This window comes from Hyperolius riggenbachi, chromosome 10, assembly GCF_040937935.1.
Source record: "Hyperolius riggenbachi isolate aHypRig1 chromosome 10, aHypRig1.pri, whole genome shotgun sequence".
In the NCBI taxonomy this organism is placed as follows: Eukaryota; Metazoa; Chordata; class Amphibia; order Anura; family Hyperoliidae; genus Hyperolius; species Hyperolius riggenbachi.
Genome location: NC_090655.1, coordinates 151,167,452 through 151,191,037, shown reverse-complemented (window position 1 = coordinate 151,191,037; position 23,586 = coordinate 151,167,452). Strand labels below are relative to the sequence as shown.

At 42.1% G+C, this 23,586-nt stretch overlaps 1 protein-coding gene across 6 annotated transcripts in view; it reads right to left on the bottom strand.

Moving 5' to 3' along the window:
* LOC137536576 (poly(ADP-ribose) glycohydrolase-like) overlaps positions 1 to 23,586 on the bottom strand; it is a 205,517-nt gene that overhangs the window by 63,102 nt on the left and 118,829 nt on the right. For all 6 annotated transcript variants that reach the window (XM_068258820.1, XM_068258819.1, XM_068258822.1 and 3 more), the window contains one exon: positions 22,100 to 22,260. In XM_068258820.1, the coding sequence (XP_068114921.1) occupies positions 22,100 to 22,260 (161 nt within the window). The remainder of the gene's footprint in view (positions 1 to 22,099; positions 22,261 to 23,586) is intronic.

Below are 23,586 nucleotides of genomic sequence, written 5' to 3'. Positions count from 1 at the left end.
AATCAAATCACAGATCTTTTAATAGATACTTCGCCATGCAGAATACTAAAGTACAGCCAGAACAAAAGGGCATAGATCCCCAACATTAGAGGCCATAAAGTTTAATTCAGTATTTAAAACAGGCTGACTACTGATATACAAAGAGTAACCACTTCAAAGCTGAAGGGAAGCAAGTGGCCACTAAACCTAAATGTCATTTTCTGTTAAATGTCTGTACCATTTAAAAAACAAAAATCCTTGCTAATTAAAAAAATATGCTCGGCTTGTGTCTTGTTATTCCTGCCATGGTGTACAGTGGAGTGAAAAACTATTTGCCCCCTTCCTGATTGCTTATTCTTTTGCATGTTTGTCACACTTAAATGTTTCTGCTCATCAAAAACCATTAACCATTAGTTAAAGATAATATAATTGAACACAAAACACAATTTTAAATGATGGTTTTTTATTATTTAGTGAGAAAAATAAACTCAAAACCTACATGGCCCTGTGTGAAAAAGAAATTGCCCCCTGAACCTAATAACTGGTTGAGAAAAAGAGAGAACACCAAGAGCCCAATATAGTGTAGTATGTACTGGTAAGGTATAATTGATAGAGTAATAATATTAATTTAATACTCACAAACCAGGGTTACCAAGTAGGCAACCACTGTCAAAGCAGGTGGGGAGATTGTCCTGACCCCACTCAGGATTAAAAAGTCGCTCTCTGTAGTTGAAGAAGGAAGGGTACAACCCTCCACCAAGGGTGGACTTGATGTAGATAATAGGATAACAGAGGCGCCAATAGGATAAAAAAACACTAAAAGAACTTAAAAATCCATCTTGGTAATAGAGGAGGCAGTGGTGGACTCACCCCCTCCAAGCAGAACACACGACTGTGGATTTTCAGTCAGAACAATTTTATTGGATACTCCAAATAAAGTGCAACGCGTTTCACGGGATACAAACCCGCTTTATCAGGCAATAACAGATCGGAGTAAACAGCTGTAACAGAGACAATAGAGTAAATGAAACTGTAGTGCTTTGGCAAAATTCATTCTGATTATTCGGACATTGATTTGGCTATGAATATATTTCAATAGTGGCATAAAAATATGTTGCATAAATCTGCATGCATATGCATGAACCTGTGTTTGAAGTACATGCAATCGACAGAGAATTGTGGTATACAATAGCAAAGATTATTGGGGGAAAAAAAAAAAAAAGTGCATACCTATACATAAACCTGTGTTCGACAAACATACAATTGACAGAGGATTGTGGCAGGAATTAGTATCCAAACTATTGCTAGTGTTACTGGAAGTATGAATCGCACAGTGAATTATACGTTTAAATTAAATAAAATATATATATATTTTTTTGTTGCATAAATTTGTATGCACATACATAAACCTGTGTTCAAAATACAGTTGACAGAGTAGATGGGGTAATGGGCAGGATTCAATGGGAAAAGGCCACGGTGGACAGGAAGTGCATTCATTTGGCTATGAATATACCTCAAGAGTGGCATAAAATACGTTGCATAGATTTGCATACCTATACATAAACCTGTGTTCGACAAACATACAATTGACAGAGGATTGTGGCAGGAATTAGTATCCAAACTATTGCTAGTTTTAGTGGAGGTATGAATCGCACAGTGAATTATACGTTTAAATTAAATAAAATATATATATTTTGTTGCATAAATTTGTATGCATATACATAAACCTGTGTTCAAAATACAGTTGACAGAGTAGATGGGGTAATGGGCAGGATTCAATGGGAAAAGGCCACGGTGGACAGGAAGTGCATTCATTTGGCTATGAATATACCTCAAGAGTGGCATAAAATACGTTGCATAGATTTGCATACCTATACATAAACCTGTGTTCGACAAACATACAATTGACAGAGGATTGTGGCAGGAATTAGTATCCAAACTATTGCTAGTTTTAGTGAAAGTATGAATCGCACAGTGAATTATACGTTTAAATTAAATAAAATACAATAGCAAAGATTTGTAACCCGAGATTAAGCTTATATAAAAGGACTACTGAATATGGAATCTAGTAATTAGAACCAATATGTAATAGTACCCAAAAGGTATTAAAATGTGCCTGTAGAGGTAAAGGCTTTCCTTTACCTCTACAGGCACATTTTAATACCTTTTGGGTACTATTACATATTGGTTCTAATTACTAGATTCCATATTCAGTAGTCCTTTTATATAAGCTTAATCTCGGGTTACAAATCTTTGCTATTGTATTTTATTTAATTTAAACGTATAATTCACTGTGCGATTCATACTTTCACTAAAGACTTACCATCTGCCAGTATCATCAACACTGAGCGCCTCTGTGCTGGTTGAGGACGCTTTAGCATGTTAAATAGAGGAGGTAATGGACGGGAGCCAATGGGAAGATGCCACAGTGAATCAGGAAGTGACGTCAGGAATGAGACAGCAAAAAAATTAGATGGACTGTGTGATGTGCCGTTAAAGTCGCACCGGCAGTGGATAAGATGATTTCTTTTAATTTAATGCACAGTTATCGGCACACCCTTCCCATACATCTTATCCACTGCCGGTGCGACTTTAACGGCACATCACACAGTCCATCTAATTTTTTTGCTGTCTCATTCCTGACGTCACTTCCTGATTCACTGTGGCATCTTCCCATTGGCTCCCGTCCATTACCTCCTCTATTTAACATGTTAAAGCGTCCTCAACCAGCACAGAGGCGCTCAGTGTTGATAATACTGGCAGATGGTAAGTCCTATCTTTCCTTTACCTCTACAGGCACATTTTAATACCTTTTGGGTACTATTACATATTGGTTCTAATTACTAGATTCCATATTCAGTAGTCCTTTTATATAAGCTTAATCTCGGTTACAAATCTTTGCTATTGTATTTTATTTAATTTAAACGTATAATTCACTGTGCGATTCATACTTTCACTAAAACTAGCAATAGTTTGGATACTAATTCCTGCCACAATCCTCTGTCAATTGTATGTTTGTCGAACACAGGTTTATGTATAGGTATGCAAATCTATGCAACGTATTTTATGCCACTCTTGAGGTATATTCATAGCCAAATGAATGCACTTCCTGTCCACCGTGGCCTTTTCCCATTGAATCCTGCCCATTACCCCATCTACTCTGTCAACTGTATTTTGAACACAGGTTTATGTATATGCATACAAATTTATGCAACAAAATATATATATTTTATTTTATTTAAATGTATAATTCACTGTGCGATTCATACCTCCACTAAAACTAGCAATAGTTTGGATACTAATTCCTGCCACAATCCTCTGTCAATTGTATGTTTGTCGAACACAGGTTTATGTATAGGTATGCACATTTTTTTTTTTTTCCCCCCCAATAATCTTTGCTATTGTATACCACAATTCTCTGTCGATTGCATGTACTTCAAACACAGGTTCATGCATATGCATGCAGATTTATGCAACATATTTTTATGCCACTATTGAAATATATTCATAGCCAAATCAATGTCCGAATAATCAGAATGAATTTTGCCAAAGCACTACAGTTTCATTTACTCTATTGTCTCTGTTACAGCTGTTTACTCCTATCTGTTATTGCCTGATGAAGCAAGTTTGTATCCCGTGAAACGCGTTGCACTTTATTTGGAGTATCCAATAAAATTGTTCTGACTGAAAATCCACAGTCGTGTGTTCTGCTTGGAGGGGGTGAGTCCACCACTGCCTCCTCTATTACCAAGATGGGTTTTTAAGTTCTTTTAGTGTTTTTTATCCTATTGGCACCTCTGTTATCCTATTATCTAATAACTGGTTGGGCCACCCTTAGCAGCAATAACTGCAATCAAGCGTTTGCGATAACTTCCAACAAGTCTTTTACAGCGCTCTGGAGGAATTTTGGCCCACTCATCTTTGCAGAATGTTTGTATTTCAGCTTTATTTGAGGGTTTTCTAGCATGAACTGCCTTTTTAAGGTCATGCCACAACATCTCAATAGGATTCAGGTCAGGGCTTTGACTAGGCCACTCCAAAGTCTTCATTTTGTTTTTCTTCAGCCATTCAGAGGTGGATTTGCTGGTGTCTTTTGGGTCATTGTACTGCTGCAGCACCCAAGATCGCTTCAGCTTAAGTTGATGAACAGATGGACGGACATTCTCCTTCAGGATTTTTTGTTAGACAGTAGAATTCATGGTTCCATCTATCACAGCAAGCCTTCCAGGTCCTGAAGCAGCAAAACAACCCCAGACCATCACACTACCTCCACCATATTTTATTGTTGGTATGATGTTCTTTTGCTGAAATGCTGTGTTACTTCTACGACAGATTTAACAGGACACGCACCTTTCAAAAAGTTCAACTTTTGACTCGGCGGTCAACAAGGTATTTTCCCACAAGTCTTGGCAATCATTGAGATGTTTATTTAGCAAAATTGAGATGAGCCTTAATGTTCTTTTTGCTTAAAAGTGGTTTGCGCCTTGGATATCTGCCATGCAGGCCGTTTTCGCCCAGTCTCTTTCTTATGGTAGAGTTGTGAACACTGACCTTAATTGAGGCAAGTGAGGCCTGCAGTTCTTTAGATGTTGACCTGGGGCCTTTTGTGGCCTCTCGGATGAGTTTTCTCTGCGCTCTTGGGGTAATTTTGGTCGGCCAGCCACTTATGGGAAGGTTCATCATTGTTCCATGTTTTTGCCATTTGTGGATAATGGCTCTCACTGTGGTTCGCTGGAGTCCCAAGCTTTAGAAATGGCTTTATAACCTTTACCAGACTGATAGATCTCAATTACAGTACTTTTGTTCTCATTTGTTCCTGAATTTCTTTGGATCTTGGCATGATGTCTAGCTTTTGAGGTGCTTTTGATCTACTTCTCTGTGTCAGATAGCTCCTATTTAAGTGATTTCTTGATTGAAACAGGTGTGGCAGTAATCAGGCCTGGGGGTGACTACAGAAATTGAACTCAGGTGTGATAAACCACAGTTAAGTTACTTTTTAACAAGGGGGGCAATCACTTTTTCACACAGGGCCATGTAGGTTTTGATTTTTTTTTCCTCACTAAATAATAATCATCATTTAAAACTGCATTATGTGTTCAATTATGTTATCTTTGACTAATAGTTAACGGTTTTTGACGAGCAGAAACATTTAAGTGTGACAAACATGCAAAAGAATAAGAAATCAGGAAGGGGGCAAATAGTTTTTAACACCACTGTATATTTTAATCACTCTTGCTGCGCGGACCCATCGCTCTTGCCGTTCGCACCGCTCAGTCGTTGATGCAGCCCGCTCCCTCTGCAGTTACGCTGACAGCAGAGCTGCCGTATCTTGGGCAGGTCAATTTCATGGGCTCCTGACAGCATGAATACTGTGAGCCAATCACAGTAACCACTCTGCAAAATAGGAAAAGGATGGCTCTGGTCCATAAGGGACCAGAGCCGTCGGGTACATAAGTGGTTAAGGGCTGGTTAATACGGATGGCAGGCGGCGTTGGGTGGCCGGAAGCTGCGTCGTCCTGTGACGTCTCATTTGGGGGGCGGCGGTACGGCGAGCGGCGGCTTCCCGTCGTGATTGGCGTTTTGACATGAAGCCGCGGCGGCTAGGCAACCCTGGACGCCGCATGCAGCTTCTAGAGCTGGCTGCAGTGAAGTGGTTAATCGGTATCGGAACGCCAAGTCCGCGCAACCGACGGTAATCGCTGGTAACCCTGCGATGCTAAATGCTCCCCTTCACTTGAATAGGAGCATTTAGCAGAGTCCTGAACGCTTGCCGATAAACGCCGCCAAGCGTCCGTGTGAACCAGCCCTTAGTAAGCTGGATCAGCAAAGACAAGAGATAGTTTCCATGCAGAACAAGCCCACTCTATTGCCTCTGAAGCTGCCCGTCAATTATCTGAGAGTACAGCCAATTCTTCAATAAAATGGATAACTAGACAGGCAGGAATATTAAACAATTCTGCAGCTGATAAAGGATGAGAATTCTTAAATGTTACTTATAATGTGATAGCAGTATGACATAACATATCTCAAAACAGATGACCCATCTCCTTACTGATTATACAGTTAATATAGTTATCCAACCTGCCCTTGACCCAAACGTAATCTCTGTGTAAAAATCTTAATTTTCCCAGTCACATTTATCTAGCACTGGAAGCTGCTCTTTTGCGTGCCTATGTGGTGTTCAGTTCAATTTGCAGACAGCATGCTGCTTTTCACACCAGATCAATAAAATACCCTTTCATCCCCCAGCAAGCAAAAAACTGTAATGTCGTAGCAACTTTTAAAAAATTGCTAGGTAGTGAAATATCGTGTTTGGATATGAGATTTCTCCCAGGACATATAATGAATATAATAATTGAATCTGGGCCTTTAAAGGTGCCCATACATCTAGGGATATACGGGCAGATCGAACAAGAGAGATCTCTCTCTGATCAGAGATAGATCTGCCCATACACTGCAGGCCAATTCTCAGTAAACTTAAGAATGAAATCTCTCAGAATGCTCTCCATGTTAATGTGACCCGATAGCCGTGCATTAAAATCTCACCTGTTCCAGCTGCTGTGGTTGACCAGCTGCTCCTGATCTTGTCCGCTGCTTCCGACAAGCTGAGAACATGACACAGAGCAGCTGGACAGTTGTGGCAGCTGGAGCAGGTGAGATCTGAATGCCTAAGCACCGGGGTTGGGGCACATTTACATTAAAGGGGGACAGCAGTGGGGGGGCTCTGTCACATTCATTTGTTGCCGCAATATCACACGCTGTTACTGTAGTGCACCTGATAGACATCGGCCTGAGATTTCCCAGCATGTTTGATCAATGTATTTGACCGATTTCGGCCTGAAATGGTTCAAATCGTCGAATGAGCATGCTTGTTTGGGCACAGATTTTTATCCTATTCGATGAAATTATCAAATATAATATACTGTATATAGGAATCACAAAGAGAATGCAATCATATAATTTGCAGTGATATCATTTGTTATTGAAAAAACAATGAAAGTTGAATATTTGAAGTGTGGCCTTATGTGCAGGTACCAGCACTGGTAGCTAGAAACTTATAAAACAAACCGAGAACAAAAACCAGTATATGCTGCTCAAAAACTGTACTTTATTAGAGAATTTTAAAAAAAAAAAGCACACACATATAATCAAGAATGTCAGGGAATAACCTGACATACAATTATTAAAGTATTGGTGAATACAATACTATGTGCTGCGACTGTCTAGGACAGTGGAGAGAGTCCCTTAATGAATAGCACATTTCCTAAATTGAGGATCAGGTCACATCTGACTATCATTGGCTAGCATATCCCCCAAAATGATCTAGGAAAGAACCAACACTGGTACTAGGTATTTGAAAAAAACAATATCATGGGAAGAAAAAGCGTATGACCATACGGTTGGATATAGATCTACCCACAAAGCCCAGGGCAAATATTGTTAAACCTTGGTGACGCCCAAGTTGTATTCTTGTGAGGAGATATTAAACACAACAAGGTCATAACCACTCACAGAGGGCAAGAGTAGGCGTAACCAATATGATCAATTAATAGGACTACCAGTGTCACAGAGGTTAAAGTCAGAATGGAACCATGATCTATCTATTCATAATAGGAATATTGAGGACACCATAGCCAATCACTGTGAGGAAACCGAGGGGTTAAAAATATATGGTTTAAACTACTCACAGAGGATAGAAAGGTGTGACCAATATGATCTAAAATTAGCTATTCATAAATTATATAGGGAAGCCGGGAGACTGATAATAGTACATATGAGCCACTGTTATACATATAGCCAGAACCACATGAAAATATCAAACAGGGTGGTCGCCAATTAAGAGCCATACACTCTCGTATATCCGCAGCTGCAAGAAAAAGTTCTGAAACCGCATTCAGCATCAATCCAGCAAACTTGAATCCTGTCACAGTATAGTTAATTGGACAGTACTGCTTCCATTGTAACACCAAGAAGGCGTGATGTCATTTCATATGACTCAAAGTTCTCAGTCCGGTATTGTTGTAATAAAGCAAATTTCAGATACATAAAGCAGTGTATGGAATAGAGCTATCCGGAACAGAACATATTCCATTCAAAGATCCCATTATTGAAGTATGCAAGGAAGTCTGTGCAGAACATCCGTCATGCTCCACCAAAGGTAACACATGCGTTTAGACTGCCAGCAGGATACACATTGGTTTACAAGTGCTACTATCAGCTGTTAGTGCCTATATGGCATATTGTAGTGACTAAGCCACACAGTTTTTAAATGGCTATAGAATCCTGGTCACATCAAAACCGCCTGGGCTGCAGCACAATGTAATAGATGCCGCAAGAGGGCGGCTAGATACAGAGTCACTGTATTAAGGTCAATGTCCCATGCATACTGAAGATTGCACTTATCTGATCCGGTAATGTAGCTCAATGCCGCAAGCTGAATGAACTGAAAAGCAGCTCGTAATGGCTCCAATATGACGACCAGTCAGGACTCCCACATGTGGTAATGGCGGCAGCCTGTTTCAGTCAAACCACGGCTCCCAACAGTAAAGTGCGTAGCATGACGTCTACGCGTTTCGCCCCGCCCACCGGAGCTTCGTCATCACGTAAGCTGTCCCAATGTCCCTGAATTTATATCACCCAGTCTCATTGGCAATATTCCAAAAAGACTCCATCTAGTGGTGGAGATCAGGTAACAGCTAACAGTGTATTATGGAGACATCTTGTGGTCATATTCCCATACTACAGCCTCAGAAATACAGCCTCATATCATAGCCTCACACGAAATTGACCAAGGCATTGCAGATCATGTTCCAGAATTGACACCACATTAATTGACTGGCAAATCTATCATATAATATCCTATTTTAAAAATACTTTCAGATTTAAATCAACATTTAGCCCCATAGGAACCAGGGTTTTTAACTGGTATATCCAAAAACTTTCTTTTTTAATGAGTTGGGCTCTCATATTGCAATATCTCATACCTGGATCCAAGCGGTAAATAGCCTTAAATTTTAGCCCAGTTGGATCAAAATTGTGGAACTCAGCAAAGTGGGAAGCTATTGGAGTTTTGTCTCTTTTTTTTTCCTCCTTTGCTGAGTCCACTATAGCCCTTACATGTTCCTGTATTCTAGCAGGGCTGTGGAGTCGGAGTTGGAGTCGAGGAGTCGGGGCAATTTTGGGCACCCAGAGTCGGAGTTTCAGAAACTGAGGAGTCGGAGTCAGGAGTCGCATGATTTTTGTACAAAATATACAGCCCTGTTAAGTATTAGACTAAGGAGTCGAGTCGAGGAGTCAGAGTCGGGGCAATTTTGGGCACCCGGAGACAGAGTTGGAGTCGTGGTTTCAGAAACTGAGGAGTCGGAGTCGGAAGATTTTTGGACCGACTCCACAGCCCTGTATTCTAGTGCGTAATTCCCTTTCTGTCTTACCCACATAATGCTTCTTGCAAGGACAGGTCATCTGATATACGACATATGTGCTCAAACAATCAACGGGACACCTGATAGTATATGTCCTATCTCCTGCAGAATTAGTGAAAGTATCAGTTTTATCCACATATTGGCACACTGAACATTTCTTACAAGGTGTCATTCCATTAAGTTTTTTAAAAAAAGGTTTTTTTTTATTTTTACATTCTGATTGAGTGAGGATATCTGCGAGATTTTTATTTTGTCTTGCAGTAATTAAGGGTCGTGGGCCTATTATTCCAGCTATTTTCACATCATTTAATAGAATAGGCCAAAAACGCTGCAAAGTGTCCCAAAATTTATTCCAATGGGGTCCATATGTGTGTGCTTTTTTTAAAAAGATTCTCTAATAAAGTGGTTTTTGAGCAGCATATACTGGTTTTTGTTCTCTGTTTGTTTTATATCATTTGTTATACCTTTACAAAAAGTATTACAATTACCACACTGCAGGGAAGCATTACATGTTTACTTGTGCAGTTTAGCCTTCTTAGCAGCGGTAATCCCGATTCAGGCTCACGCCGGAAATCCGTAGCTCAGAGCGCTAAGCCCGTGCCCGAGTGAGTTATATGCTGGGGCTGCTGCAGATCTCTCTACAGTACTTTTTGTTTTTGTTTTTAGGGTCTAAAAACTTGTGAAAAAAATTGCAGTTTTTAGACCCTACATCTGGAAAAAATCATAATGTCAGGGAGGTTAAAGGTGCCATACATTACTTGGTTTGCAGCAAGATTCAATCAGCCAGAAATCATGGCTACAACGTGGCCGCCCGAAATCAGGCAACTGATCTGGCATGCTGAAAAGATTTCGCTCGGTCAGCTACATGCAACGTTACAATTCTGGACACTGGAAATAAGATAAAGCCTAGTACACATCTTCAATTTTGATTGGCCAATGACTGACCAATTCTACCACCTCCATGTAGCATGCTACACAATCTTACCTACAAAATCTGTTCATAATATTCAAAATCTGTTGACCCTCATACTCCATGGAGGTGGTAAAATTGGAAATTCACTGGCTAATCAAAACTGAAAGTGTGTAGGTGTGCACCAGGCTTCAAGTGTACTTGAGATGGTTCACTGGGCTTTATTTATACTTACCTGGGGCTTCCTCCAGCCCCATGAGCACCGTGGCCTCTCTCACTGTCCTCCAGTTGTGTGCTTTTGCCCATGTGTGGCTTTGGCCACGCGCGTCCCCATCCCCGGAAGTGTTCTGCGCCTGTGCAGTACTACAGTCGCACTCCCAGCCACGGGATTGCGACAAGGGGAGCGCGCACAGCCAAGTATGCACAGAAGAGCGCAGCTGGCCGGATTACCGGGAGGCATACTGCAAGAACGGACAGGACGGTGAGAGAGACCAAGGTGCTCATGGGCCTGGAGGAAGCCCCAGGTAAGTATAAATAAAGCCCAGTGCACCATCTCAGGGTCACTTAGAGTCTACTTTATATATTTACAGCCTAATACAGAAGTAAATGAGAGGTTATAAACACTATATACAGTCTATAATAGTTGGGGTTTCAAAAGTTCTACAGAAAGCTTGATGTAAATTTAAAGTGAGGTAATCTTACTAAGCCCTTAGAAGACCACTATGAAGCAAAAGAAAAAAAAAAGTGTCAGTTGTCCAGGCATTAAAGGGAACCTAAACTAAACTGAAGAAAAAAAAAAGTTTAACTTACCTGGGGCTTCAGGATGCCCTGTGCCTGCGGCATCCTAGCACAATCCTCCAGTCCCCTGCAGTGGCTGAGTTGCGATTTCGGCGACAGAGCCAGTCACCGGCCACTGCACCTGTGTGGTCCTGGTTACGTGACCTCGATCTCGCTCACACTGCCTGGGAGCGTCCTGCGCATGCACAGTAAGAGAAAATCCCGTACTGTGCATGCACAGGACACTCCCAGCGGCGGGAGCGTAATAGAGGACGCGCGCCATCAGGGCCACATTGGCGGAGTGGCTAGCGACTGACTCTGTTGCCAAAATCAACTAATGTGGGAGACCGGGGGATTGTTCCAGGACAGCGCGGGCACAGGGCAGCTGCAGGGGGCTGCTAGAAACCCCAGGTAAGTTAAACTTTTTTTTTTCAGTTTAAGTTCCTATTAACCTCCTTGCCGGTCTAAAAAATACGGCAAGGAGGCAGCGCCGCACTTTTTTTTTTTTTTTTTTTTAAATCATGTAGCGAGCCCAGGGCTCGCTACATGATAGCCGCTGAGCAGCGGCATCCCCCCACCCTCTCCGATCGCGCGATCAGAGTATGCAGGAAATCCCGTTGAGAACGGGATTTCCTGCAGGGCTTCCCCGGTCGCCATGGCGACGGGGCGGGATGACGTCACCGACGTCACAGGGAATCCCGATCCGCCCCTCAGCGCTGCCTGGCACTGATTGGCCAGGCAGCGCAGGGGTCTGGGGCGGGGGGGGGGGGGAGCGACTCGGCGCGGCGGATCGGCGGTGGCGATCGAAGTTACAAGCAGCTAGCAAAGTGCTAGCTGCTTGTAACAAAAAAAAATTATGCAAATCGGCCCAGCGGGGCCTGAGATATCCTCCTGCGCAGGTTACCCCGAGCTGAGCTCGGGATAACCGGCAAGGAGGTTAAGGCCTCATTCACACTGAGATGCAGTGAGTTTTGATGCACTGCATATAGTGCAGCTAGAATCATAGCAGGAGTGCTCATCTGTACACGTAATCTTGCGCTTCCAACTGTACAGAGAAAGCAGAAAGCGCGAGATTATGTGTATGGAGGAGCGCTCCTGGTATGATTCTGGCCATCCATCCAGATCTGCTCTCCCCCAGGCTTCTGATCACTCCTGTTGCATTCTCCCCCTGGCATCTGACTGCGCCTGCCATTCGGTAACCCGGGCATCTGCCCGCAGATTAGCTGTTACGCTCCCTTTCGGCCACCCACAGTGCAGGTAGTTCTACTGTGCGCCATTCCCTGCACAGCCCGCAAACCTTCACCGCTACGCTCTCCGATCCTCTCCGCAGGTCAGCCTGGTCAACTCCTCACCACAGACACCAACTTAGGAAGTTGGTGACTCGCATATAGGCCAAGTGGGGTGACTTTTCAGCACATTTTTTTTCTGAAAAAATGGGCCTATACGGGTGAATATATGGTATATGGAATCTTAGTTATTTATTGTGTTTGTATAGGTCACTGGGTATGCATGTAAAACTAGGCACTCACTAATCTGCAGTGCATACAAAAAGCAGAATTTTGATAAAATCTTTCTACACTTCTAGAAACAGGAGCGGCTCAACTCATAGAAAATCTCTTCATATATTTGTGCTAATGGGTTCTGGAGGATTTTCAGAATTATTGTACAAAATTAAAACCGGATGCTAAGCCACTCCTCCTATAAATCACTTTGACATTTTATTACTAAGTAATGCACTGAACCAACTTCTATACAGTAAGTGACTGGAGTAGTAAAATCTATAATTTGATTAGTTTTCTCATTCATAGTCCCTAAATGGTGTATGGCTTCTACTGCAGGCTTAAAAAATACAGCAACACTGAATTTTTTATCAGCTGCGGGAGTTTTAACAAAATGGTCACCCCCATTGACTGCTGTTATAAAAATCATAGTTGGTTGCATATTGGAACAGCACATAGTTATATTAACCCTTTGCAACCAGGCGGTCATTGCAAATGTCATTTAAAATTAGGGATCTTACAACAAAAAGATTGCAGCATTCTGAGTGAGCAAGATAACCTCACACCTACACCAACATTAGTCCAACGCATGCTCAATTTCCATCAGAGAAACAAGAGTTGTATGGATACATTGGTCATTATGGATGAGTAGTGCTTGTTGACCCATGCAGAGGGAGAAGGAATGATGGGTAGAGAATAAGCGAGCAAGGTCCTGCAATGCAAGAAGTGAAAGATTGCTGCATATTTGTCACCTGTCATTTAGTAATCCACCACGGTAGACTGCTAAATGATGAAATGAGACACCTGAGAATACAATAGATTCTCGGTCAAGGAGGTCCTGAATGATCTGTTTAACCACTTAAAGTGAACCCGAGACGAAGCACCCTCATGTATTTTACCATATATATAAGTGGGAACATTAGAAAAAACACCTACCCTGCTATCTGTTTCATCCTTTACTGCTCAGCCTGCTTGGTATCAACCCTGATAAAATCCCCGACTGAGCATTCCGTCTGGCTTTGCTCAGGAATCATTATAGCTGTTTCTGTGATGTCTTTTCAAGCCCAAGCCTGATCCCTTCTGCTATAATGACTCAGCTATAATGATTCCTAAGCCAGACTGAATGCTCAGTTGGGGATTTTATCAGGGCTGATTAGAAGCAAGCTGAGAAGTGAAGAATTAAACAGAGAGCAGGGTAGGTGTTTTCTCTAATGTTCCCACTTATATGGTAAAATACATGAGGGTGCTTCTTCTCTGGTTCAATTTAATTTCAATAGTTTTATTGAGTTGTTAAGTCAAACAATACAAAACAATACAACACAGTACAACAGTACCAACACAGTCTTATAGATCTATAAGTGAGTTACATGTTGGGTAATCACATACAACAAGGCATGTCAGTCTTCTGACGTGCTGTACCATCAAACTTTGAAAGCGGATAAGAAGGTAGCTCAATAATGGAGAATACAGTACCAAGAATAATATTACAAAACATAACCAAAGACAGTTTAAGCTCTGTTAACTAATATCACTACTGCTAGAAAATAGCAACCATTATGAATAAGTAGAAAAGCTGCACCAGGACATGTCCTTTACCCGACACGATTGGCAGCATTTTAGATTGGTCTATCTAGTCAGGGGAGGAAGGGGGGTGGACCAGGAATCCATATTTCACTTTATTTTGAGTTAATAAGTGAAGTTTGGGTTTTCCAATTTTCCTGTGTGTCTTATCTTTCTGGGGCAATCCTTCCTGAGGGATTTAAGAGCAATCTTGAGGACAGGTGAGGGGATATCACTTCCCATGGGATCTGCAGGTGATCAGTTAGTCTCCCAGGGGAGGAATGTTTGATGAAGAAGACTTCCATGTTTAAGTTATGGTCCACCAGGTTACGAAGTTGAGCTAATGATGGGATTTGGTTGTTACCCCAATTGGAGAGTATTAGCTGACGGGCCGCACAAATAATGTGGGTGATTTTTGTTCTATGTGCAGCCGGGAAAGTTTCCACTTTAATTAGCAACAATCCTAACAAAGGGTTTGGGGGGTGACCTGGGATGCAATTAGAGATATTATTTTGAAGATTTGGGACCAGAATGGTGTGATGCAGGGGCAATCCCATAGTATGTGGACTAAGGAACCTTGTTGGTTACATGATCTTCAGCATAGGGGAGAGTACTGGGATGAGAATTTGGACAATGTTGTTGGGGTCAGATACCAATTAAACAATATTTTTTTAGTGGTTTCTAGATGTGTGATGCATTTAGAGTTATGTTTTAGATCCGATAAGGCTTTCCTAAGACAGTCTTGTGTTATTGGATCTTGTGGGTCTAAATCCCACCTCTTTAATGGTTGTTGGAGTGGGTTTCCTGTGGAGGATATTAAGAATTTATAGTAAATGGAAATCTGTCCCTTAGGCTTTATGGGCTGGTTGTGTGGAGAGATTAATTCCCATATTTTCTTGGGAAGAGGCTTGAAATTAATTGGGGATGATTTATGCAGGTGTGTTATTTGTAGGTATGTATATACCTCTCTGTCGTCAAGCTTGTATTTCCACTTTAGAAAGGAGAAAGTGCTTAGTGAGGAAATAGAGGACAGGTGTCTCTGGTTCAGTTTAAGGACCGCAGTGTTAAACCCCCCTAAAGACCAGGCCTTTTTTTTACTAAATAGGCCACTGCAGTTTTAAGGCCTTGCTGCAGAGCCGTACATGTCAGCACACAAGTGATCCCCCAACTCTTAAATATTTATAAAAAAAATAAACATTGAGGGAGCGATCAGACCCCCACCAACAGAAAGCTCTGTTTGTGGGGGTCTGATCGCTCCCTCAATGTTTATTTTTTTATAAATATTTATTTTATTATTTTACTAATACATTTTTCTTTTTTTCCCAGCCCTCCCTCCCCCCCGCCAGCCAATTACCGTGATCAGCTGTCATAGGCATCAACCTATGACAACTGATCACTCCTATCTCCTATCTGATAGCGAAGTGGAGCTCCGTCACTCCAGCAGTGATGCATGCGCATCGGCTCACATGATCCCTTGCAATCCCTGCCCTTAACCATTCACACCGATCAGCGTGGAGTGGGCCTGGGGCTGCCGCCGCGTTCACGCCAACTGGTGTGGAGCGGTCGGCAAGAAGTTAAAGGACAACTGTAACGAGAGTGACATGGAGGCACTTTAGAGATAAATGATCACCTATGTAGTTATTTTCACATTCAGCATATAGTGAGGAGAGGAGCAAAAGCAGACAAAATGTACTCCTCCAGCCGCGTGGGTGTGTGTATGCTTGGTGTCTCTCTCTCTCCCCCCCCCCCTGTATAAAGAGAAATATACATAGCGGGCACACAGAGTCCACGTCTGCATAAACCAGTAAATAATAAAGCAGACAGCTCAGAGTGTTTCACTTTACATTGCAATCTGTAGTAACACTTCAATTAATGACAGTTTAGGCCAGGTGATAACTTTTCCCACACGTTACACGTGCATTCCAGCCTGTCTTTAACTTTAGAATTCTGTAGTTATTTTAAGGATTGAAAAGTTAACTTTAGAAATCTTAACGTAAAGACAGAAACCTTAACTTTAGGTTTGCCTGGGGTAAATCTTTTAGTGAATACTACATGCCTAACACTAGATAATCTAGGTGATAACACTAGAAACAGCTCAGAAACATTATTAAAGACAGGAGATGAGCTTAGTGAATTGAAGCCAATGTGCCTTACTAAATGCGATTGATAATGGTGGAATGCAGACCCTGATACTGTTTGCCTGTGACTATATTCCAGCGAGTGATAATTTTAACACTGTGGAATATCAACGCATTTAAAGTTTAGTATACCATATGTGGTGTTTGGTTCACACGCTAGTATCTATTGGAGTAGCGTGTAGGGCCTAAGTACTAGACATGAAGTTCAAAATACCATTTAATGTTGTTGCCTCAGATTATAATGACTTCATAAAAGTTGTATTTTAGTGCGTTATTAGGGGCATTTTTCCTTCTTGGAACAGTTTAAACATAAATATAAGGTTAGTCAGCTTGTGTATTATGCTGCAATTTATTGTAAACTAAGATTCTTCACTTTAAACAAACATTAAAAGTGAACTTCTCAGTGCAAATTGTTTCCGACTGGGCCATGCTTATGCAGCATCTTCTCTGAGGGGAAGTGTCCACAATGGTTAACAAGATCTTCCCTTGAGGGAACAGGACTAATAGAATGGTGACAGCAGGCAGAAGCATTATAGAGGAGGATTAGACAGTATATTCCAACCATTGCTTCACCACTGTGAACTGGGTGCCACGGTGGCCACTGGTGGAGTGCTGGAAGATGGAAAGAAGGAGACTGCAGCCAAGTCCTGTTTCTGATTGCATCAGAATCAAATTTATTTCGCCAAGTACAACAGGGGTTGTACCCGGAATTATTTTTGGCTCATACAGGGGCGGAGATGGTACAAACACATGCAGCAATTCAACACATACAATCACGTGCAATAGTACACTTAAGCATATAATATATACCTATATATACATAATACCAATAACTGTAGTGGAGGACGCGTGGGGAAATCTGGAGTGCTATGTAATATTGCATATTGAGATAGAAAATGATTCTGTACTCTGCCATATTCCTACTGAAATTACACTTGTGTTGCCATCTGGTCTAAAAAATGAATAACTTATGACATCTAAAATCAAAAGACCTAAGCAGGTAGTCCTCATTTAACGAACGAGATAGGGACTGTAGGTGCATTCTTAAACTGAATCTGTGCACAAGTTGAAACACTGTGCCATCTATCTCCCCTGTACCTCCTCTATTCTCACCTGTGCCTCCAGTGTCCCCCTCTGTTCCACTGTGCCTTTCAATGTCCCCTCTTTTTTTTAACAATTTTTTAGTATCAAAAACAAGGTCTTTTTGAAAAAAAAAATCAAAAAAGAATCACTTGTTTCCACAGACTGAAATTTCACATTTTCAGGCCATAGTGTAATGGGGGCTCTGCCTGTGATAAATGAGACCAGGGTTCGAATCTCAGCTCTGTCTGTTCAGTAAGCCAGCACCTATTCAGTGGGAGACCTTAGGCAAGTCTCTCTAACACTGCCACTGACAATAGAGCGCGTCCTAGTGGCTGCAGCTCTGGCGCTTTGAGTCCACCAGGAGAAAAGCGCAATATAAAGGTTATTTGTCTTGTCTTTGTCATATGGGCAGGTTGTTCGTAAAGTCGGGTGTTCCTAAGTTGGGTCTACCTGTATACTGATATTTAAAGAAGAGACTTCAAAAGCCACCATTACATAGTATGTAAGTACTAGGACAGAATTAAGAAGCAAATAAGGTTTTTAGCTCAAACTATACTTAACCACTTGAGGACCGTGGGCTTTACCCCCCTTAAAGAGAATCTGTATTGTTAAAATCGCACAAAAGTAAACATACCAGTGCGTTAGGGGACATCTCCTATTACCCTCTGTCACAATTTCGCCGCTCCTCGCCGCATTAAAAGTCTTTAAAAATAGTTTTAAAAAGTTTGTTTATAAACAAACAAAATGGCCACCAAAACAGGAAGTAGGTTGATGTACAGTATGTCCACACAAAGAAAATACATCCATACACAAGCAGGCTGTATACAGCCTTCCTTTTGAATCTCAAGCGATCATTTGTTTGTTTCTTTCCCCCTGTGCTATCTTCCACTGAAGTGTCAGGCTGTTTCTTCCTGCAGAGTGCAGACAGCTCTGCCTGTATGTAATTCCTCACTATGTGAAAGCCCAGCCAGCTCAGAGGACGATTTATCCAGCTTGTAAAATATAAGAGAGAAGCTGCCCTAATCTAAATAATACACAGGCAGTGTGCAGAGAGGGGCCTGGAGGGGGGAGATGCATCACAGAACCACAATACTGAAGAACTTGGCAGCCTTCCAGACACAGGCTGACAAGAGAGAGATAAGTTGATTTATTACAGAGATGGTGATAGTAGAAGTGCTGCAGTAAGCCAGAACACATTAGAATAGCTTTTGGAACTTGTAGGATGATAAAAAACAGGATGCAATTTTTGTTACGGAGTCTCTTTAAGGACCAGGCACTTGCTCGCTCATACAACCTACCACCTAAATGAATTTTGGCTCCTTTTCTTGTCACTAATAAAGCTTTCTTTTGGTGCTATTTGATTGCTGCTGCGATTTTTACTTTTTATTATATTCATCAAAAAAGACATGAATTTTGGCAAAAAAATGATTTTTTTAACTTTCTGTGCTGACATTTTTCAAATAAAGTAAAATTTCTGTATACATGCAGCGCAAAAAATGTGGACAAACATGTTTTTGATAAAAAAAACCCCATTCAGTGTATATTTATTGGTTTGGGTAAAAGTTATAGCGTTTACAAACTATGGTGCAAAAAGTGAATTTTCCCATTTTCAAGCATCTATGACTTTTCTGACCCCCTGTCATGTTTCATGAGGGGCTAGAATTCCATATAGTATAAATACCCCCCAAATGATCCCATTTTGGAAAGAAGACATCCCAAAGTATTCACTGAGAGGCATAGTGAGTTCATAGAAGATATTAATTTTTGTCACAAGTAAGCGGAAAATGACACTTTGTGACAAAAAAAAAAAAAAGTTTCCATTTCTTCTAACTTGCGACAAAAAAAAAAATTGAAATCTGCCCCGGACTCACCATGCCCCTCTCTGAATACCTTGAAGTGTCTACTTTCCAAAATGGGGTCATTTGTGGGGTGTGTTTACTGTCCTCGCATTTTGGGGGGTGCTAATTTGTAAGCACCCCTGTCAAGCCTAAAGGTGCTCATTGGACTTTTGGCCCCTTAGCGCAGTTAGGCTGCAAAAAAGTGCCACACATGTGGTATTGCCGTACTCAGGAGAAGTAGTATAATGTGTTTTGGGGTGTATTTTTACACATACCGATGCTGGGTGGGAGAAATATCTCTGTAAATGAAATTTTGTTAATTTTTTTTACACACAATTGTCCATTTACAGAGATCTTTCTCCCACTCAGCATGGGTATGTGTAAAAATACACCCCAAAACACATTATACTACTTCTCCTGAGTACGGCAATACCACATGTGTGGCACTTTTTTGCACCCTAACTGCGCTAAGGGGCCCAAAGTCCAATGAGTACCTTTAGGATTTCACAGGTCATTTTGCGACATTTGGTTTCAAGACTACTCCTCACGGTTTAGGGCCCCTAAAATGCCAGGACAGTATAGGAACCCCACAAATGACCCCATTTTAGAAAGAAGACACCCCAAGGTATTCCGTTAGGTGTATGGCGAGTTCATAGAAGATTTTATTTTTTGTCACAAGTTAGTGAAAAATGACACTTTGTGAAAAAAAAAACAATAAAAATCAATTTCCGCTAACTTTTGACAAAAAATAAAATCTTCTATGAACTCGTCATGCACCTAACAGAATACATTGGGGTGTCTTTTCTAAAATGGGGTCACTTGTGGGGTTCCTATACCGCCCTGGCATTTTACGGGCCCAAAACCGTGAGTAGTCTGGAAACCAAATGTCTCAAAATGACTGTTCAGGGGTATAAGCATCTGCAAATTTTGATGACAGGTGGTGTATGAGGGGGCGAATTTTGTGGAACCGGTCATAAGCAGGGTGGCCTTTTAGATGACAGGTTGTATTGGGCCTGATCTGATGGATAGGAGTGCTAGGGGGGTGACAGGAGGTGATTGATGGGTGTCTCAGGGGGTGGTTAGAGGGGAAAATAGATGCAATCAATGCACTGGGGAGGTGATCGGAAGGGGGTCTGAGGGGGATCTGAGGGTTTGGCCGAGTGATCAGGAGCTCACACGGGGCAAATTAGGGCCTAATCTGATGGGTAGGTGTGCTAGGGGGTGACAGGAGGTGATTGATGGGTGTCTCGAGGTGTGATTAGAGGGGGGAATAGATGCAAGCAATGCACTGGCGAGGTGATCAGGGCTGGGGTCTGAGGGCGTTCTGAGGGTGTGGGCGGGTGATTGAGTGCCCTAGGGGCAGATAGGGGTCTAATCTGATGGATAGCAGTGACAGGGGGTGATTGATGGGTAATTAGTGGGTGTTTGGAGGAGAGAACAGATGTAAACACTGCACTTGGGAGGTGATCTGACGTCGGATCTGCGGGCGATCTATTGGTGTGGGTGGGTGATGAGATTGCCCGCAAGGGGCAGGTTAGGGGCTGATTGATGGGTGGCAGTGACAGGGGGTGATTAATGGGTGGCAGTGACAGGGGGTGATTGATGGGTGATTGACAGGTGATCAGTGGGTTATTACAGGGAAGAACAGATGTAACTAATGCACTGGCGAATTGATAAGGGGGGGTCTGAGGGCAATCTGAGCGTGTAGGCGGGTGATTGAGTGCCCGCAAGGGGCAGATTAGGGTCTGATCTGATGGGTAACAGTGACAGGTGGTGATAGGGGGTGATTGATGGGTAATTAGTGGGTGTTTAGGGTAGAGAACAGATGTAAACACTGCACTTGGGAGGTGATCTGACGTCGGATCTGCGGGCGATCTATTGGTGTGGGTGGGTGATCAGATTGCCCGCAAGGGGCAGGTTAGGGGCTGATTGATGGGTGGCAGTGACAGGGGGTGATTGATGGGTGATTGACAGGTGATCAGGGGGATAGAGGTATACAGTACACAGGGGGGGGGGGGGGGGTCTGGGGAGAATCTGAGGGGTGGGGGGTGATCAGGAGTCCCCAGGGGGCAGTTTAGGGTTAAAAAAAATAGTGTTGACAGACAGTGACAGGGAGTGATTGATGGGTGATTAGGGGGGTGATTGGGTGTAAACAGGGGTCTGGGGGGTGGGCAGGGGGGGTCTGAGGAGTGCTGTGGGCGTTCAGGGGGCAGGGGGGGGGGGGGGAGATCAGTGTGCTTGGGTTCAGACTAGGGTGGCTGCAGCCTGCCCTGGTGGTCCCTCGGACACTGGGACCACCAGGGCAGGAGGCAGCCTGTATAATACACTTTGCAAACATTACAAAGTGTATTATACACTTTGTATGCGGCGATCGCGGGGTTAACATCCCGCCGGCGCTTCCGTATGGCCGGGGGGATGTTGCGGCGGGTGAGCGGAGTCAGGCGCCGGCGGAGCATCGCGTCACGGATGACGCGATCGCTCCGCCCATGCCCCTAAAAGGACCGCCGCCTCTGTGGGTGAGCTGGTCCTTGCGGGATCCACTTCCCGGCCGCCTCTGTGCGTTAGGCGGTCGGGAAGTGGTTAAAGGCTAGAGATAATGAAATTTCAACAACTTTTGCACAAATCTTTAGTGCAGATCTGGATTGCAGTACACAAAATGTACTGCAACACTACACTTGGGTATTCGTTTCACGGTGTAAAAATAATGTACATACCAATCTAGGTAGACTGATAGTACTCTGCTGAATGCTTTTGTATTGATCACACCCCCCCAAAAACATGATTTTTTTTAACCTTGGTTATGCACCATGATTGAAGTGATGAACTATTGTAAATTGTATGTTAAAAAAAAACCACTTTTCAGATACGCAGATATATATTTATATGATGCTACCTGCTGAAGTTTATATCTGGATAAGTAGAATACTCAGATTTCCCCATCTTGGCATTGCGTCGTGGAAACGTGCAAAAGAATGCATTGGCCAGCAGAGAGGCTATCTGCTCCTGTGACATGGTGATGGAATGATTCATTCTCTTCTTCAGCAAGGGAATGGGCTGCAAGAGGAATAAAGAGAGGTCAGTGATCATTAATTTCCCAGTCTGCCAATCATAAATAAAGGATGGAATTCACCAGATTATATCAAGAGTAATGGGCTACTTCTTGTTGGTGCTTAAATCAGCAGACCCAATTCACAGAAGAGCCATTCATCCTGTGTGATTGGTAAACGGTTTTGGCATGACAAATTGCAGATTGACAATCAATAAAAAAATACAAGACCTTGGAGTTATTGATCAGAATAGACTTATGCTATACACTTACAGCTCATAAAAATATCAAATATTTTAGGACAGGAAAATATTACGATATGTCAGAAGGTATCAATATATCACCCTACTGACTTCACAATTCTCAAAAAAATAGGAATTTTAGTTTTAATACTGTGATTTAATCAATACATTCCATCTGGTATCAAAAACAATAATAAAAAAACAAGCAGCAAGGTTTAATAAGCTTATTTTCAATTTGCCATGGGAACATTATTGGTCTGCATTACTGAGTTGCAATGTGAGCTCTCTATGCGGTTTAAAGTGGACCAGAACTTCCCCTCTGCTCTAAAAGATAACTAACAGCATACCGGTCACAACCTTTAAAGAAAAAGGTTTCTTTGTTACAGCTGATACAAATCCTGCAATAAATCTGCAATGTGTCTACTTTCTGCTTTCATGGAAGCAGCCATAAGGTTAGCATCCTGTGTTTACCAATTAGCTTTATTTAAATTTATAAAATCCAGTATATTCCCTGAAATCAAAGGGCCACGTATTCTAAGTGTCCATATAATGTATGGCAATGACCCTACTCCCATGTCTTTAGTGACCCCTTTCTCTTCAAAAGTGCTGTCTGTACACCTCTTCTACCTGTAGTGTTACTAGATGTCCTAATCTGCCTGAATTGAGTGCACACTTACACAATCGCACAAATGTTCCTCTTAAAATAAGTTATAGGATCACAGATCGCCCCCTTCTACAAGGCTCCTGATCCCTCAGGGATTAGGTGGGTCTCATTTCATCACAGTCTTCTAAAGGTGGCCACACATCACAGCTTTTTTTAAATATCGTTTCAATGCAAGAATTGCAATCCATTTTTTTTACTGATTGTAAGAATTCAAAAATCTGACCAATGTACCACATACATATGTTTTTCCTCAATTATGAAAAAACAATGATTGAAAACTCAGAAAAAATTGCTTGGGTCTGTACATCAAGTAATTAACAACCTACCCTACACCATTAAATTTTTAGAAAAAATGATCAGAAAAATCCAAAACTCCAGATCTTTTATCAAATAAAAATGGTAAATTCAGATTTCTCAAACGAATAAAT